The sequence below is a fragment of the Diabrotica undecimpunctata genome, chromosome 5 (genome assembly GCF_040954645.1).
Source record: "Diabrotica undecimpunctata isolate CICGRU chromosome 5, icDiaUnde3, whole genome shotgun sequence".
NCBI classification, from domain to species: domain Eukaryota; kingdom Metazoa; phylum Arthropoda; class Insecta; order Coleoptera; family Chrysomelidae; genus Diabrotica; species Diabrotica undecimpunctata.
This window is the reverse complement of record NC_092807.1, coordinates 69,893,294-69,913,076: the sequence shown is the minus strand read 5'-3', so window position 1 is coordinate 69,913,076 and position 19,783 is coordinate 69,893,294. Positions and strand designations below refer to the sequence as shown.

Genomic DNA, 19,783 nt, shown 5'->3' with positions numbered 1-19,783 from the left:
GACTCCAACCTGCCTGATGTTAGGTCGTGAAGTTCGTTTGCCCTGCGACCTAGAGTTTGCAGACCTTCCGAAGAATATGTTGCAAGCAAAGATTATGTCGACCACCTGAAGTTAAGAATGAACAACATTCATGAACTTGCCCGATAACATATCCAGTTAGCCAGTGACAGAATGAAAGATCAATATGATTCTCGATGCAAAAATAAAAGCTATGAAGTAGGTGATCTTGTTTGACTTTATAATCCACAACGTCGTCGTGGCTTGTCTCCTAAACTGCAAAGACAATGGGAGGGTCCGTATGAAATTAAAAAGAGAATAAATGACGTAATATACCGAATTAAGAAGTTGCCGAACTGTAAACCAAAAGTAGTTCACATAAATCGTCTTGCACCTTATGCTGGCTCAAATAAAACAGAAGAAGCCCGAACCCTTTAACATGAGATCAAAGATGACCGGCGACCAAGCTTTAATGAATTTATGTCAAATTACGCAGAGAGAAAGAGTGCTAGATTCGGCGTGACCACAGAAGTTCAGCAGGATCTTTTTAGTGTTCCGCATAACGTCTCTCTGGCCCAGTGTGTTGCTCAATATCTTGAGACGACTAAAGGAATCTCATCCGTATTTTATAAGAAGTTCGGTCGTTTGGACGAGTTAAAAAATCAGCAGCCTAAAGTTGGGAAAGTACTGAGATTAGAAAATGGTCCTCGATCTTTGCTGTATATGGTAACCAGGAAGTCGTATACAGACAGAACAACCTACGAGGATATTGGGTGCTCTAACTAATTTGAAGAAAATCGTCTGCAATTACATCAAGAATTTGGCATTACTTAAGATAGGCCGTGCACTAGATAATCTGGATTGGAAGATTGTCAGAAGCATGCTTGAAGTGATCTTCCGAGAAACCGGCGTAAAAATTACTGTGTGTTGCATTAATCCGAAGAGATCGTGTCCTTCAAAAACAGTAGACTGTTATTTCTTTCTGAGGAGTTCTTTCTGAGATCTAAGAGGGGAGCAGTGTTACGAAAATGCATACGGCGTGGCCCGTGTAACGGTTGCATCTCAAAAACGATTAGAACTTTCCGACGATATCGAGTGCGAGAGGGAACACCCCGTCACGTAGGCGAATTAGAGGTGGGACTACTTTAGATTATTCTAGAATAATACTTTTGGTATATATATGTAACGATGTTATGAGTTAGTTTAATTGTTAAGATATTACCGAACTGTTAACTTATAAATAAATATATTTATATATATTCGAACCGCTCGTTTTATTTAAAAACGCTACACTATTTTGTAGCCTTATTATATCGTTACCACTTTTTATATGTCTTATTTTGACTTTTGATTTGTGGGAGTGTCGCCAGAAGTGACCAATCATGACGCAGATTGTCACTCTGGCCGGCCAATCACAAATAGTGTTATTAACTGCGCTGTCATTGGCCTCCCGGCGGAAGATTGCTGCGAAAGTGCAATCCCGATCTTCCGATCGGGATCTAGTCGTCTTACACTACTAGCTCCGCTAGACCTTGTTGGCCGAGTTCCATTTGAAAATTCAACGTTTCGATCAACGAATCACCCAAGATTCAACCTTTGTGAAGATTTCGCTTTAAAGAAGAGTCCGAGCGCTTTTTACAGTGAATACGAACGAAGTCTATTTGACTACGAAGCATTCACTAAAAGCTGTAGGAGCCGGAGTAGCGACTGTTGATCATTCTTTCGTCGAGGCGAAGAAAAGTTTAATAGTAAACTTGTCACCTCACGAAAGAAACTGTCGATTCGAAGTGAACATTTCCTGCCTGGGCGAGCATCGATCTTTGAGATAGGAAAGACAGGTTGCCTTATACCTATCTCTGATCGTGCCGAATTTACACAGTGTTAGAAACTTTCTCGGCGGAAATAAGCATTGTCTTTACAAGACATAAGATTAGGACGCGGGAGGTAACGTGCGAGGTGTAGCACCAACATCAGAGTCGCCACTCCGACGGTATTCTTAGACATCTTGTGGGCTGTGTGTTCGACCACACGTCGAAACGTAAAGGGCTGGCATCTCTGTGAAATCTAAAGCGTACACCGCAATTAAAATACTCATATTCAATGCATGAAAGAAAATAATACACCTTCAAGTAAGAAACTATCGAACTGCTAAAGTATTTTAAATTTTCGGAGGGCTTTTGAGGACTACAGAGCCACCAGTGAACTTTACGTGGAGTGTGGTTCGGGTACACACCATTACCACGAGGTCAAGGATGAAATCGAGAAACCCTCGATCCTCTTCTATAGCGGCGGTCGCAGATCATACAGATATGGAGAATACCTCTGTGGATGCTACGGCCATACGATAATAGTTTCCCTTAAAACTCACGTCATCATAGGGATTTGACATGTATTTATAAAATTCTTAATAGAGTTGATTGAGTGATAAGAATGCCAGATTTGAAACTCTGTTGCATTTTACCTTTTCATAGAACAACCTATGCTTTTTACTCCTCTCTGTCATATATGTTGAGGTTGGCCAACTTGTAACATAATTTGGTTTGGAGTTTGTAGTCATCTCATATTTATTGGTTTTTTTTATAAAATAAAGGAGAATCATGTTCATTCACTACATTATTATACATCATTTTAATGTGTATGTGGTTTTCATTTGTAATGTTTATATAATTATTTGTCATTTACTTTTATCATCTTTACTTTTGAACTCTTATCATAAAAATCAGAAAGAAAACATATTCTTTAATATTGTAATATTGCATCACAAAAGAAATAGGTACTATTTTTTCGTTATAAACATTTAAAATAACTTTTTTCTGTTATATATATGTAGCCCAATAAAATTACACATACTATGTTTATAATGCTTTATAATAATACTAACCTGAAAATATTGTAAAAAGTACGTCTAAAGCGGAAAGTCCCGTTTCTGGTACTAGGAATGTATCACAAAATGTAGTATAAATAACGAATAATAGAGCACACTGACTGATTGTGTTCAAAGGCAACGTTTGGGTTTTCAATTTGTAGTGTTTCTTTAAAACTTGGCCAATCATCAAAGGTAAAAGCAATGTTACTGCAAGCTGAAATAAAGTGTCTAGAAGAGGAACTATTGTTGTTGAACCCAACTACAAATAAAAATAAAAAACACATAATTATCTTTATGTTTAGGTTTCTATGCTATATATAATAAACAAAAAACTCGTGACTTAAAGATGTAGAAGGTACCACCTAAAATGTGGAAGTTTTACAACTTCAGTAAAAGCAAAGGTAGTGTATAATAATAGCGTCTACGAATAGCTTGATATTTGATTTCTCTATGGACAATATTAAAACAAATAAAGAACTATTCAAAATAAAAACAACAGTATTGTAAACTTTTGGAAGATACTACTGGGACAATGCCACGTCGCATTCTCGTCACAGGTGCGTCGCGTGTCCATGCGATCGAGTGAGCGCTGTGCTCATTCTTGCATACATCACGGGCGGCGGACCGATGCTGTCGGCGGCAAACTCGATTTACCTCCCTCTCCCCGCGTTCTCTATTGTCAAGCGTAGGCCTCCCGTCCGCAGGATCCTTAAAGCTGCGAACTGCGAAGGTGCGAATTCGGACGAAGGTCGTTATAACGAAACCGTGCGTACGACGTCTATTGCCTCAGCATTCGTCCGAACTCTATGGTGTAACTATGGCTCTACGGAACAGTCTTTTTGATTCTAATGAAGAATTTTTCTTTTTGGCTTTTCAGACAATATAGACGAAGAAGAGAAGTGTGGGTAAATCTTTTTTACCCAAAATTAAACGAATTTTGGGAATTTGCTCATTTATTTGTGGTACGATGTACCAAATCGACGATGACCATCACTTTTCATATTTTCGAAAGAAAAAGGATACATTCCAATACATTCTTAACAAAATTCATGCTAAACTCGAAAAATTAACCGTTCACAGTCCATTGTGTCAATCTTGCGTGATCGAATTTTCGCACTATTTCGCAATTAGATCCCAACATGCTGAGATCGGATGCGGCATCGTCCAAATTCAGACGAAAACGTACGAACGGTACGGCCCAGTGGACGCGCTCCTCTTCAAACCACGTGTTTGGATCTTTCGTCAGTTTTCGATCGAATTCGGACAAATTAATTTCGCAGCTTTCTGGATCCAGTGGACGGAAGGCCTTATTTATGTCGTTCGTTAAGCTTTTGTTTTGTTTAATTACGTACGCGGAGTTTTGCTATGACTATGGATAATACTATTCAAAAAATAGAAAACGAACTGAAGACTTAGGCGAAAGCAGTAATCGTAGCCTTAAATAGAAAACCTGGTATATCACAAAAACCAAACTTTACAGGAGAGAGTAAAAACTGATTAGCAACCTTGAAATAGAATGCTTAAAAAAATTCTTGAAATACTAAAGTAATGATATTACGTTTAGCATAAACATACAAAAATTTTATGTGTAAATTGTTATTATCACTTTTAACCAGTGAAATAGGAGGGTATCCATTTTAGTCCATTTATATTTACGTGGTTTTCTTGCTTTTGAAGAATATACGTGGTTCCCTTACCCTTGTTATTTTATACGCAAGGTTTTCTTTAAAGTCATCACAGAAGAAAATTAATAATTGCTGCTAAATAGATTGTTAAAAATAATTAATAATTAAGTGTTGATTATTACTGGATCAGTTATTCATTTAATAGTAATATCTGTATTATAATTATTTAAATTATAACAATAAATATCTACCCATTTTGAAAGAAAGATCTAGGAAAATAGAAATAAACAATATATAAACGCAAACATTTATTCATATACATTATTTTAAAATACATGAGCACACACTTTCGCTACAAATAGTGCTGAAGTTTTTCATGTAGTGAGGAAAACTATCGTAAAAAATATGTACATCTCTTGGCAAGACATATTTAATCTCTTGTAGATAAATGCACTCCCTTGACTGAATAGGAATTTTTGTTTTGTGCATAAGTTTCAATGTTACACGAGCTGCTGGCTTTTTAATCCTGCACGAAAGATCCGAAAAATTATCTGAAAAGTTTAATTTATACTTCACTTCACCTTCGGGTTTATATTAAATGCATCTCAAATCAGTTCCCACGAGATCTCTTTTCTAATTTCCCGGTCAGATCGTGGGTATAAAATTCAATTTATTGTAAAGTTTAAAAAACTAGTGATACAGGTAGTGAACTTTGCAGGGACTGGGGTTGAGTCTTGCTGTACGGCATACTTCCAGATATCCAGCAGGAGAGTATATTTCTCTGTCTTAATTTTCTGTCAATAACTCTGTGAATAGAATCGCACTCCATTTGTGTGTGCCCCTTTTCTAAGTATTTTTGAGTTACAGTCAATCCAGTTTTTTTTAATAAGGCATAGCGCATTGGATAGAATGCAGTTTCTATTCGGGTACGTGCATCCGTCACTGTAAAAAATCACGTTTTCATATTTGGATCTATCAATTTCAGAGATTATAAAATGTGAAATAATAGATGTAAACTCGTCAGCAGTTACTCCTCCCTCGGATTCGACCCAAAGATAACAAGATGCGTTGTTAGTTTTGAGGTTATAAATGGTGAAAGTATATACTTTCAATTTCGTTGTTAGCACAAAGCAAATGCCTTCAATAATGGGCATAATAGCACAGCCTGTACATCCCTAGTAAACATTGCGGTTCTGTTTTCTCTTTGTCATACTGTTTTTCTTCCCTTGCTCTAGGTTTTTTTTAATTAGTAGAGTATTTTTCTTGAGGTAAGTTATTCTTAGTAAAAGAACAGCACAAATCACACTGGTTTTTTTTGGGAGGAAAAAGCAAGATTTCATTCACCAAACACTGTATAGAATAAACAATCAGAAGCGATGTAGTTTCTATTTCCTGCTGATTCATAATAAGACTTATATTCTCTGTAAAGTTGTGCTTTAGCTTGCCAATTCTACAGTTTCTACGTATAAATCGTGAAATAAAATCTTATTTTAAATTCTCCATGTCTCTAATAACATCTTTATCAACGTCTGTTTTGCCTTGCAATTCTTAGAAGGCAAAGATTAAAGCAGAAATCTGAATTGGTTTCGAAAATTAGTTTACGGATTTATCTTTGAGCATAGTTTTACGTGAGGTATCAGCGTTTTTTCTTTCTCTCTGCTTGCATGTGATCATAAATGTACATTATCCTCTCCATCATCTCCATTTTCCTTTTCCTGCCAGATTAAGTTGTTACCCAGTTTAAAACCGTCCATTCTTCCATACATAAGGTGTTTAGGAACATCTTTTTGCATACACGAATTCTTTCTTGACTTTTACCAACTTAAATGATAGTTAAAGAACCCTTCCGCCGTACATTTTTTGACTCTACGTGATACATTTCTGTTGTCAACTAATTGCTTAATGAAAATGCGGCGCTCGTCACAAATGAAGAGCCAATAATCTATGAAAATCTTTTTCCTAATTTCTTCCTAATTTCTTTCTTTCTATGGCATTGAAAAACTGACTTGTTTTTAGGTTTACATAAACAACAAGGTTTCATTTCTCTTTTAGACCTTTTGACGTCATAACACAATTTTTTCCAGCTTCATTTTTTCACCTTCCATAATACTCTTCACACTTCATTCTTTTTTATTTACTCTTTTCTGTCCTCCACATTGGTTTATAATACTTTTTATTTCTTTTTCATTTGCCTAAAACTTCTCTGCTATTCATCATCTCACATCCATTTTTACCAAGATCCTGTCCAGGCTGTGCGTCAGTCATGTAAATTTCAGTGATTTTTTGTAGTCATCCTTGTTCAGGATCTTCACTCATTTCAACTAAAGTTTCATTAGGTCTACATATTTCTAAATTTTCAAAATAATATATCATATTATTACTTTTAGTTGTCTCATGAGTTGAGTTTCCTTTGACAGCTATTTCTTCTAAAAGAGTTTCTCCTCGTAAAATGTCTTCATCATTCAAATGTATATCTTCAACTATTACTCCTAGAGACCGTGTAATTGTATCCAATTTTGGCAATGAATTGGATAAGTCCAGGATTGTTGATTAACAAATCAACAAAAGTCTAAAATCTTTTAGTCTAAAAACTAAAATAGTAGGTAGCAAATCAAGAAAGAGAAGCTCGTAAATCAGTACAAAACATGTTAAATATCATGCATTTACTGTGCCACAGTATAGACAGAAAACCTCGTAAATCTGAGGTACGAGGTTTTCTAAATATCTATAGTAAACATAACCTTTTTAAGAGGTTTTCGTAAACATAAGCACTTACAAACGAAGCTGTTTTGTCATTAAATATAATTAAAAGGTATATAAACTATTGAACTTACCTGTCTTTTATTGTTTTTCTTCAAAAAAATAGTAGAAGATAAGAGCAGCAATAAAAACTTCACTTGAAACAAGGAGTCCAAGTACAACGTATATGCGTGGTTTTCTTATTAAACATGGAGAGCTCACTGATATACGTGGTTCTTTTTTTTTCTTAATAGAAGGCAGCGCGAGGCAGAAAGATTTATTCTGAAAGCTGTTCTAGGTGAAAGACGAGGTTTTCCATCCATAGAAATAAAAATATAATTTTGGTACAAAATTGGATATACGTGGTTTTCCAATTAAGGTGACCGACGTAATGTAACTTTAGGTAAACGCAAGGAATATAGGAAATATGACGACAAATATTTGAATTTCGGATTTACCTGCATTGCTAAAAAGGATGTAGAACTTTTCCTCCATGTGTTATTTATCACAAAGTGTTGCCAGCTAAAAACGGCATTTAAAATCAACTCACTGTCATTTACAAGGTAAGCAGATATACTTTATTGTAAGAAAATTGCGAGAACTGAAACATCAGTCCAAGGCTTTGGTTTAAGAGCATCAATTCCTACCAAAGCATTGCTCGCCTCCTATATGGTAGCTGACAGTGTTGAAAAATGCAAGAAACTATACATGATTGCTAAAGGACTGATTTTAACTGCAACGGTTGATATTGTATCAGTGATTGGCAGCTAAAGAAATAAAAAATGTACCTCTATTAAACAATACAATTAGTCACTGTATTCACGACATGGCAGAAAATATTAATGAGTAAATTGTGGAGAAACTTTCAGGTTTCTTTGCCATACAACTGGATGAGGCGACTGATAGTAATGATGATATGTTATGTACAGAACATACAAGAAAAAAATATATGTGAGAATTTGCTATTTTGCCGAAAAATATGTGAAAGTTGTAAAGTGAAAAATAATATTAACTGGAAAAACTGTGTGGGTGTGCTCTTATGGAAGAGAAAATTTAAAGATCAAGTAATTGACTGTTTACAAGGTATTATTCAGGAAAAATCGATATAAGTCCTCGATCCCTCTATACACATAATGTTTACACAGCACTTGCTACCATTAAGCGAACACTTTGAAAGATTTTTCCCGATAACCTAGAGCAATATGACTGGGGTAGAAACCTTTTCCAGTCGCCAACACCATCGACACTTCCAATAGAGGAAGAAGAACAACAATAGAAAAATCCTGTGATTCCAGCCTAAAGCTTCAATTCAAGGCCAAACTTAGCATTTGCGACTTCGTACTCGTTCAAAACAGGCTTTTCCGCAGTTGCAGTATTAAAGAACAAGTACAGGTCATACAAGGAGTATGGCAACTAACTCGGTAACACTAATATGGCTTTTAAAAATAGAGGTTGGTGATAGAAAAGTAAAAATTAAGGGTTGTATGTATTGTTTAATACCACATCATAAAAAAATGAAAATAAAAAATTTTGTGCAAAAAATTTAAGTCTTTAGGATGGACCACACTTACCCCTTAGGCGTATGAAAAATAGATTATGATCTATTCTCAGACCTACCAAATCTAAATTCAAAAACTCACAAAAATCGGTAAAGCAGTTTTGGAGGAGTATGGTGACCAACTCTGTGACACTAATAATCCTTAAGAAGATTTTTTAGAAAGATTTAGGAGACATTCGTTGGACTTTCCGAGTTTGAATTTGTAACAGTCACAGTGTGTATCTGACGTAGCAGAAAAGCTGAAATGACGTCATAACATATATATATATATATATATATATATATATATATATATATATATATATGTATATATATATATATATATATATATATGTATATATATATATATATATATATATATGTATATATATATATATATATATATATATATATATATATATATGTATATATATATATATATATATATATATATACTGTGTTCGTTAAGTATGGAACAAATTCTTTTTTAGCTAAACAGAGCATTTTAAGAAATATTCCTGAAACACGTCGATTTTTGATTTTAATTTACCGTATTTTAAAATAATATTCTAATATACAGGGTGAATTACTTTCGAGTAATGACGTCACCGTCATTTTTTTTAAATGGAACACTCCCATTTTGTCTCAATTTTCGGATTACTCTAGCTGTTGTACTAATGTACAACAAGAATTTGTACAACCAAACGTTGTACAAATTCTTGTTGAACCTTGTTTATTATGTCTTGAGAAATATTGTTTATTGCTGTCCGAATTCTCTGTTGTAATTCTTGAATATTTGCTTGTTTTCTTTTGATAGACAACATTCTTCAGATGGCCCCACATAATATAATCCAAAGGATTGAAATCTGGTGACCTCGCTGGCCATTCAATAGATCCACGTCTACCAATCCACCTGTTCGGAAAAATTTCATCTAGGTACCTTGTAACATCTACAGCATAATGTGGAGGTGCACCATCCTGTTGAAACCACAAAATTTCATCAAAACCTCAAGAATTACGTCTGCTGGGAAACAAATTACGTAAAGTAGGTACGAGATACCCCCTTAAAAACCCAAGGTACGTTGCCCCGTTTAAATTACCTTCGATAAAGTAGGGTCCGATGATTCGATTTCTTACAATTGCAGCCCATTGTAGTATTGTGTATGATGCTCACGCATCCAGTGGGGGTTTTCTTTTTCCCAGTATCTAAAACTCTGACGGTTAACCTCGCCATTTAACGTGAAAGTGGCCTCATCAGAAAAAATAATGTTTTGTACCAAGAGAGGGTCTCGGTGGCAGTTATCCATCATTGCTTCGCAAAATTGCATTCTTCTATCGGGATCATCTTCGTTTAATTCCTGCACAAGTTTGATTTTATAAGGATGCCATTTTTCAAGCTTTAATAGTTTGTCTACCGTTATTTTGCTAACACTGATATCGCGACTAACTTTACGCACAGAAGTGTGCGCATCTTCTTCAAAACTAAGTAAAACATCTAGTGCTGTATCAGCATTTGGAGAGGGACGATCTGATTCCCGCGCATTTTCAACCGTACCAGTTTCTCGAAATTTCTTTTCAATCTTATTGACTGTTGAACGCGTTATAGGTCTTTCTGGATATTTATCATTAAACAAATTGCACACTTCCATCTAAGTTCGCGATCTGTCTCCATACCCAATCATCAACTCCATTTCTACTTCAAATTAAATCTAAGCAATAATTAAAACATTCACAAATACCAAAAATATTGTAGTACTAAACTGTCACTGAACATTAATAAATTACTAAATAAATAATGACATTTAACAAAAACATAGCCTACTGTGTTTCTTTTAAATTGATAAGAAATAATTTATTTCATATTCTGTCCGCTAGGCAATAAGTATTTTTGATATTGTTAATTTAACTAACGCGTTACTTTATGAGCACACACAAAACTATTTTATTTTTGTCCACCCTGTACCAATTTGAATCAACATGTGATACATTTTTGGAATCAGCTCAGCTAGAGTAATCCGAAAATTGAGAAAAAATGGGGGTGTTCAATTAAAAAAAAAATGGCAGTGAAGTCATTACTCGAAAGTAATTCACCCTGTATATTAGAATATTATTTTAAAATACGGTGAATTAAAATCAAAAATCGACATGTTTTAGGATTATTTCTTAAAATGGTCTGTTTAGCTAAAAAAGAATTTGTTCCATACTTTACGGATACAGTGTATATTATATATATATATATATATATATATATATATATATATATATATATATATATATATATATCTATATATATATACATATATATATATATATATATATATATATATATATATATATATATATATATATATATATATATATATATTGTTATGATTGTTTATTTTGAGTTCAAACTTAGTTTATTGAGCCAATAAAAAAGAATTATAACTTATTTGTTATCAAAAGTAAAATAATCTTTATATTACCTGTGTTCGATGGATTCAAAAGATTTTCTAGTTGTCTTTTATCGGGATAGAGAAGAAAGGAAAAGAATACAAATATATTATATTACCAAGATTTACGTTTCTTTATTTTATATGAACGAATAAAACAATTATTAAATTCTGTCGTTATCTTATCTATCAGCATACAAGAAAATAAATCAAATTATTATGATAATAAGATTATAAAGCTACATACATTTATATTACGTGAAAAACCAATTTTACTTAAAATTTTCTTTACTTGAAAAAAGAAACCACAAAACTTTAAACTTTTGATTAGCCTAACAAAACCTCAGTTCTTAAATTTTAATGCTAATGACCATGATGTCGAAACGATCCTTCACAGATATAAAATTCAATTGTACAAACACTTACAGTTTATTTTCTTCTTGAGTTGTATGTTGGAACATACCCAGAAAAGTCCAGTCTCCTCAAAGATGTGATCTCCCCTCTTTGCCACCTCGGCTCCTTCTTTACGTCTCTGCAAACCTCCTTCAGACTACACAAAAAACACCTGATTCACTTCTCCAAACTCCGCTACTTATTTATGACACCAGGACCTCCCTTTGTCAACTTGATGCCGTAAGAATACTTTCACATATACTTTATAAAATGCCCACGGTAGATACAAGGACCTCTTTTAATCTACTTGTTATCTCCTTCTTCAAACTATTCACTTCTTTTCGTTACGCCGGTATCCAAACTCACGAACCACACCCTATCTTTAGACAAACGACTGTTTTCTTTCGATGACCAAAATATGACTGACTTCTCCTGTCTCATCATCGACTCCCAAATTCCCATTTAAAAACGACCGTCCAATCAAAAAGCTTAAATTGTGTTTACTATGATATTGGAAAAGCCTAATTTCGGTTTCAGAGAAAACTAAATAGCTTACTTTAAAATTGGTTTTTTTCAATACATCATTTAAACATATTTCAAAAGATTAGAATTTGGTCATTTAATACTCGACTCTACAAACAATGAAGAGATTAACTTACAGGTAAAATGTCTTCTAATTCTAAACAAAGGTTTTTTGATAATTTTGTTTGCAACGGAAACAGGTCGTTTGCCAAACAAATTTCTATTCTTATCTACACTAAATCTTATCTTAAATTAATATATACATTTTTGTTTATAATGATTTCTTAAAATTTTATTTCGATGGATTTTTTTTTATTTTTCTTTGGTTGGGAAAGAAAAAGTATGACAATATATATATATATATATATATATATATATATAGAAAGAGAGAGTGAGAGAGAGAAAAGACGTTTAAATGAAAGTAAAAGATTGCATTTCATTTCAATTCGAATTCCACCATTGTCCTACACGTGTTCCGAGTTATTCAACTCCCCATCAGGAACACTTGTGAAAGTTCAACTTTATACATATATATATATATATATATATATATATATATATATATATATATATATATATATATATATATATATATATATATATATATATATATATATATATATATATATATATATACATAAAGTGTGTCCGTAAAGTATGGAATAAATCGATATTTCCTAAATAAAAAGTCTATGATATTTTAAAGTTAATAAAAATGAGCTGATTCCAAAAAAGTATAATACTCGGGGTCTAAGGGATATAATTTGAAAGATATGCGCTTAGAAAATAAATTATTTATTACCAATTACAAAAAAGTAGCCTACTACTAGTTTTCACTTATTAATAAGTGTATTAATTCGTACAAACAAGAATTCGTAAAGAAATAAACAATATTTCTCAAGAAACCATAAACAAGATTCTACAAGAATTTGTACAACGTTTAGGTTACCGTCAAATACAACCAGCGCTACAATTAGAACATTTAAGATAAAATCATGTATTAATTACTGAATTACTTTCAAGTTATTTATTATAATTTATTAATATTATAAATCAATAAAAAACCCCAGTATTATACTTTTTGGAATCAGCTCACTTTTATCGATCAAAAAAGTCCCAAAATACAGGGTGTTACATTAAAAAAAGAGCCGATTACCTCATCACCTTATTGTGTATCCCCTTGTATAATGAAATTTTATTGTAAAATGTAGAACATTGAAACTTAAAAATCAGGGTGTTTTAGAGTTTTAAATAAATTCGATATTTTATTTAGGAAATATCGAATTTATTCCATTCTGTGCGGACACATTGTATATATATATATATACATATATATATATATATATATATATATATATATATATATATATATATATATATATATATATATATATACATCCCGCTATCCTTTAAAACTCTTTTCACGTTGCAGTAATTTAGCATCACCAAGAATTGCTATCATTTTCTATTTATAAATTGTGTATGTTCGTTTAGTGCACCTTTGTAGGCTTGGCACTGTTGTCGGTTTTTCAATATTCCGATTTTTTTTATATATTTAATTTTTTACGTCATACTTACGTTTTAACATCGAGCGGTAAAATCACTGTATTTGGCATCATTTTAGAGCCAATAGATGTTGCCGGTATTAATCCTTAAAATAATATTTTAGATACCTAAATATCGATCGCTTTGGGTTCAAGTTCAAAGAACGACATTGAAACTACCTGCTCACAAGTTGCAGTCTCAACGGGTTTTTTCTTCGTTTAGATGTTATATTTATTTAACCTAGATATTTTTGCCCAGAGAATCGTGTAGGGGAATATTTTACATAAATTTCAATTTACAACCTGTTTAGTCGAAGCTATCGATGAATAGTTTGAGATAAATATTATGGTTTTATGGTATTGAGGCCTTAATTATTGGTTGTGATCCTGTTAATGTTTGAAATTTTGATTTCCATTCCGGAAATCGTTCTCAAAAAACGTTTTTTTGTACAAAATGTGTATACACATGTTTACATAATTTGTACAATAAACAAAGTTATTGTAAAATAATAGTGGAAATCAAAACGTTAAATATTAGTTAATTAAAAATGTAATTTTCATCTCAATAACGACCAATAATTGTGGCTTAATCACATAAAAAAATAATATTTGACTTTGACCATGCCATAAGAAAGTAGTTCACGGAACCTCGCTAAATAGTTTAAAAAAATCTTATATAGAAATTTAAATTCTAAATAGTATGAGGGGTAGCTGACGAAAAATTCGTAAAGACGTACACTTGATTTTGCTTTGTTTTTTTAAACAATCTTAAAAGGCAAAAAAAAATTTTTTGCTTATAAAACGTTTTGTATACATTCTAAAGAAAAATAATTCAAATAAAAGTTGTAGACCATAAAAAGTTTTTTATGTAGAGAAATACCAAATTTAAATACATAAATAATTGATATAATTTCAAAAAACCGTAAACTTTAAGATATTATGTTTGTAGTAATTTATAAATGTTAATAACTTTGTTTTTTGCCTAACGACAGGTAATATAGCTACTTGAAATTATGGCAATTGATCAGTTATTAAAGTGTGCTAAATATCAAGCAGATCAAAAAATATTTTACAATTTATTCAATTTGTTTATGACAGAAACCGATTATTTAAACAACCGTACTTGTCCAAACAGTATGACTCTACAAGTATTTTGTAACTTGCAATCGATTCTTTGCGCTTTCAGTTTTAGGGTATATTAAAAAAACTTAAACATATTATTAAATTTTTTATTAAAAACAGTTTGAATAGGGGACTTTTTAGTTTTTAGACCACTTCACGTTTTTTCAGTTTCTTTGACAAGTGAGGATTGTCTATTCGCTTATTTCTTAATATGGGCTATGAGCAATTATCTAGTTAAGTCAACACTATTATAGAAGTTACCCATACTTTTCCAGTACTCATTCAGACGGTTCATCTTAATTGTCCCCATATGGAACATAAGTCCGAGAAAAGTCTTAAATTCTGTTTGTGTTGTCTCTTTCCAAAACGCAATCCTCGATTTTTCTGAACGACTTTGTGCAAATATTTCGTCAGAGTCAATCAGAGTCACTTCCATCATTCATTTAATCTACATCGTCCTCGACAGATGCTTCTAACAATGACTGTAATTCAGCAGTGGTCAATCTACGTTTATGTTCACATCTAGCTTTTTTAGATGTCGAAGGCATATTATTTACATCCATCTTTTTATAAATACTATAACTCACTTTTACGGAGGTAATTAACAATAAAAACGTTCTACTAGAACCTATCAACTTACGACTTCCAATACTATAGGCCACTTGAGGCACAATACGTTTTTACTCAATAATAGTTCCTGTATAAGAAAAATTATTTTTTAATGTGCTTCAATGAAGCACACTAGACATATTGCAGTATTGCCATCACATTCTTCACAGTATGTTTTAACTTTCTACTAGTCATGCTTCTTCTTAAAAGTTTGTAACATCTTGTACACTTTCTTCTCTTTGTATTATCTACATCGCTTTGCCTGAGATGGTATTTTTGGGTGTAACTGGTCGTGAGGGTTACAACATTTCTTTAATTGCAAATGCTTTCGCGAACTCCAGTCTGAACATAAGGATAGGTTGTCGCTTTTTTTAAGTTTTCTATTATTTAGCAACTTAGCATTGACTACTACGGTATTAAATGCGGCATTAAATAATAATTCCACTGCCACTTTCCGGTACCACTTCAGAATTTTGCGTATTGGGCTTTGGTAAGAAGCCACTTGATCACTAAAATCAACACTCTTTTTCACCAAGTTATAATCGAGAATAGTTTGTGGTTTTAGTACTTGTGTATAATTTTTCTTTTCATTTGATTAAACCAAGATACAACTATTATGTTTAAATGTTGTAAGGATTAAAGCTGGTCTTTTGTCGACCCATTTTATCACTTGTAAAATCAATTATGGGGTTAAGTTTCATCGTGAGTAGCTGGTTGCAACTTTTTTAATCGAGATTTTGGTTTTACATGTTTTTATAGTAAAACATCTGCACATGAATAATTCGTTTCTTGAACAATGATTTCAATTCAACGACCAATATTCTAAAATAAGGTGTTATTACGTCGTCCGGAATATTATAAACTGGTTCTCTTTCACAAAGCATTGGAAATATGGTTTACATTCTATATTTAGAAAAATCTGTTACTGCAACTCTTGTTCGACTAAACTAAACTAAATTAATACACAAAACAAATTAATCTATTTTTTTTATAGAAATGCAGATTCCTGATGGATTTTTATCAGTGCGGCATGAGTCACTGGTGTCTCGTATATCCGGACCTCTTATCGCATTACAAACATAATTCTCAATTAGCAGTGCGGTACAAGATACATTTAGGTCGTATAATCTTAAAGCCGTAATAAGACCATAAGACCGTATGTTATAAATAAATATATTCCTATAAGAATTATCTTGAAAGATGAAAAAATACAATAAAAAAGTGCAATATTAAGTGTTATTTAAAAAATAATAAGTCATTCACGGGCGTACAGTTAAAAACAAAAGTTTTCAGTGTTCTATTGCTTGATTATTATTATCTGGTATTCTGAAAATGTTGACATTTTTTCCTGGTCTGATCTTCCTCAACTAACTTCATCTTTCTTATTTGGTGGGTTGTATTGTTCAGGTCTCTTTAAGTGTTTTTGTTGCTATCCATAGTGAATGATTTTCTTTAGACAATGTACTAATGTAGTGTTCAAATGTGGAATTGCGTGCATCATGTAGCGCTGATCTTAATTGTCTGATTATCTATTTCTTGCTCTTCATTTTTCGACTATTAGTTGTATAATATAATTCTGAGTGTTATTTGTGTTTTCTTGATTTGGAATTGTTAATCGTGTAGCTCCATATGAAATAGTAGAAGATGAAAACGACAGCATATTCATCGATAAAAAAAGGAAACGCGATAAAGATATCTGAAACAACTGTTTTATGTTTTACCAAAACAGATGAACAGAGCACTATAAAGAGGAAGTAGAATTAGCTATGAAACAGCTTGAATGGGGAAAAGAAGTAAGCTTAGACCAAATACCAGCAGGAATTATTCAACTGAGGAAAAAAATTAAATGGATATTTTACGCTAATATTTCACGTTCTGCGACGCATTCCACGTTTGACACACTGTCTTGTTTAGTTTTCTGTCATTCTATTTGTTAAATCCTATCTCATTCTCATCACAGCGTCAAGGAGCAGTAAATGTGTGCACTGAACGGGAGGCATATGTCTAACAGTGAACGTTGGAGATTTTTCGAGTTTATCATATCTTCTTCTTTAAGTGCCTCTCCTATCGGAGATTGGATATCATTAGGGCGATTCTAATTTTATTTACTGCTGTTTTGAATAATTCGTTAGTGGTACAGCCAAACCACTCTCTTAAATTTCTCATCCAGGACATTCTTATACGGCCTGGATTTCTGCGTCCTTGGATTTTTCTTTGCATTATATTTTGTAGGAATGTGTACTTTTGTCCTCTCATCAGGTGGCCAAACTATTCAAGTTTTCTCTTTTTTATATTCAGTATAACTTTTGGATCGTTATTTATTCTGCGTATTACCTCTTCATTTGTAATTTTATCCACCCAACTTATTTTTAGTATACGGCGGTAGCACCACATCTCAAAGCTTTCAAGATTTTTAACATTCTTCTGTTTAAGAGCCCATGCCTCAACAACCGTAAAGCAAAGTACTGAATACATACTAAGTAGTTAACTAAAAGTGGACGTATGCAAAGATATGCATGACGTAATCGTATGGTATTCGCTAATAATCCTGTCACGTAATATGTCACACACTTCTGTGCGTTAATTCGTTTTATTGCTGCCAGTTTAAGGTGTTATTACATGCCGCCATGTTTAATTTTTCTCCACCATCGTATTATCTCCGTTAAATCCTATCATTTTAGGCTCCATATGTCATGATTAGATCTATAGGACCGGAGATACGCAACTAAGGCTCTTTTGACATAACATATATAGGAGCAAAGATATATACCTAAGGTCCTTTTGGTGTTAATGTATTTGATTTCTACGTCGTAGTATTCTATTGGTTAAATTGTACCATTTGAGGTACTGTACGTCACGATTGGACTAATAGGATCAAAGATACATAACTAAGGCCCTTTTGCCAGGCTACTCTATTTAATTTTTATATCTCATTGTATTCTATTAGTTAAATTCTATCATTTGAGGTACAAAACGTCACGATTGGACTAATAGGACCGCATATACATAACTAAGGCCCTTTTGACAAGCTGATGTATTTTATTTTTCTATGTTATTGTAATCGATTGGTTAAATCCTATCATTTGAGGTACTGTACGTCACGATTGGGCCACTAAAAACGAAGATACGTAACTAAGGCCCTTTTGACGTGATGCTGTATTTGATTTCTATGTCATTGTATTCTATTGGTTAAGTGCTATCATTTGAGGTATCGTACGTCACGATTGGACTAATAGGACCGAAGATACATAACTAAGGCCATTTTGACATGCTACTCCATTTAATTTTTATACCTCATTGTATTTTATTTGTCAAATCCTTTCATTTGAGGTACTGCACATCATGATTGGACTAATAGAACTAAAGATACACAACTAAGGCCCTTTTGACATTGTTCTGCATTTGATTTTTATATCCCATTGTATTATTTATGTTAAATCCTATCATTAGAGGTACTATACGTCACGATTGGACTAATAGGACCGAAGGTACGTGACTACGGCCCTTTGGACATGTTGCTGTATTTCATTTTTTTATTTCATTGTTTTCAATTGGTTAAATCCTGTCATTTGAGATACTGTACATCACGATTGGACTTATAGAAACGAAGATATATAATTAAGGCCTTTTTGACATGCTGCTATATTTGATTTTTCTGTCTTATTGTATTTTATTGGTTAAATCCTATCATTTGAGGGGCTGTACGTCGCGACTGGACGAATTGGAGTGAAGATACAATAGGTAGTTGCAATATATCATAACCCGTTCCTTTTAACCAAACATGATTCCAAAATGATTTGTGGATGAAAAAAATATATATATATATATATATATTCTTAAATTTACTATTTCGTTGTGGGCAATATTATATTCAACAGCGATGCCAAATTTCTGATGCTAAAATGATTGATACTGAAAGTGGGATATACATTTTCATGTATATAATGGCAGCGAGTAAACGGTAAAACCCTGAACTAAATATATATAATATTTTCACTGTACCATCATTTTAGACTCAAACATTTTCTGGAATAAACTTATATAACTCAGTAAGGGATAAAAAAAGAAAGCGGATATTTTAAAATACCAACACGGTATTAAAACTCTAATCAATGAGATGGTTAAAATTCTTGTAACAAGTACAGGAAAACAGTTATTGAGGTCTTGTAAAGTAGCGTCGATATACAGATGCTACTTTGCAAGACGATGCTAAATTGATGGGAAAAGCATAATGTATCGATGCGAAAATGATAGTAGGATGTATATATATATATATATATATATATATATATATATATATATATATATATATATATATATTTATATATATATATATATATATATATATATACATATATATACAGTATGATGCAAATGTATGGAATAAATTCATTATT

At 32.5% G+C, this 19,783-nt stretch overlaps 1 protein-coding gene across 4 annotated transcripts in view; it reads right to left on the bottom strand.

Annotated features, from left to right (window-relative positions):
* The window catches only part of LOC140441378 (sodium/bile acid cotransporter 7-B-like), a 443,306-nt gene that overhangs the window by 222,539 nt on the left and 200,984 nt on the right, over nucleotides 1–19,783 (bottom strand). For 3 of the 4 annotated variants that reach the window (XM_072532087.1, XM_072532085.1, XM_072532084.1), the window contains one exon: nucleotides 2,879–3,122. In XM_072532087.1, coding sequence (XP_072388188.1) covers nucleotides 2,879–3,122 — 244 coding nt within the window. The remainder of the gene's footprint in view (nucleotides 1–2,878; nucleotides 3,123–19,783) is intronic. The other variant, XM_072532086.1, reaches the window with a different exon arrangement.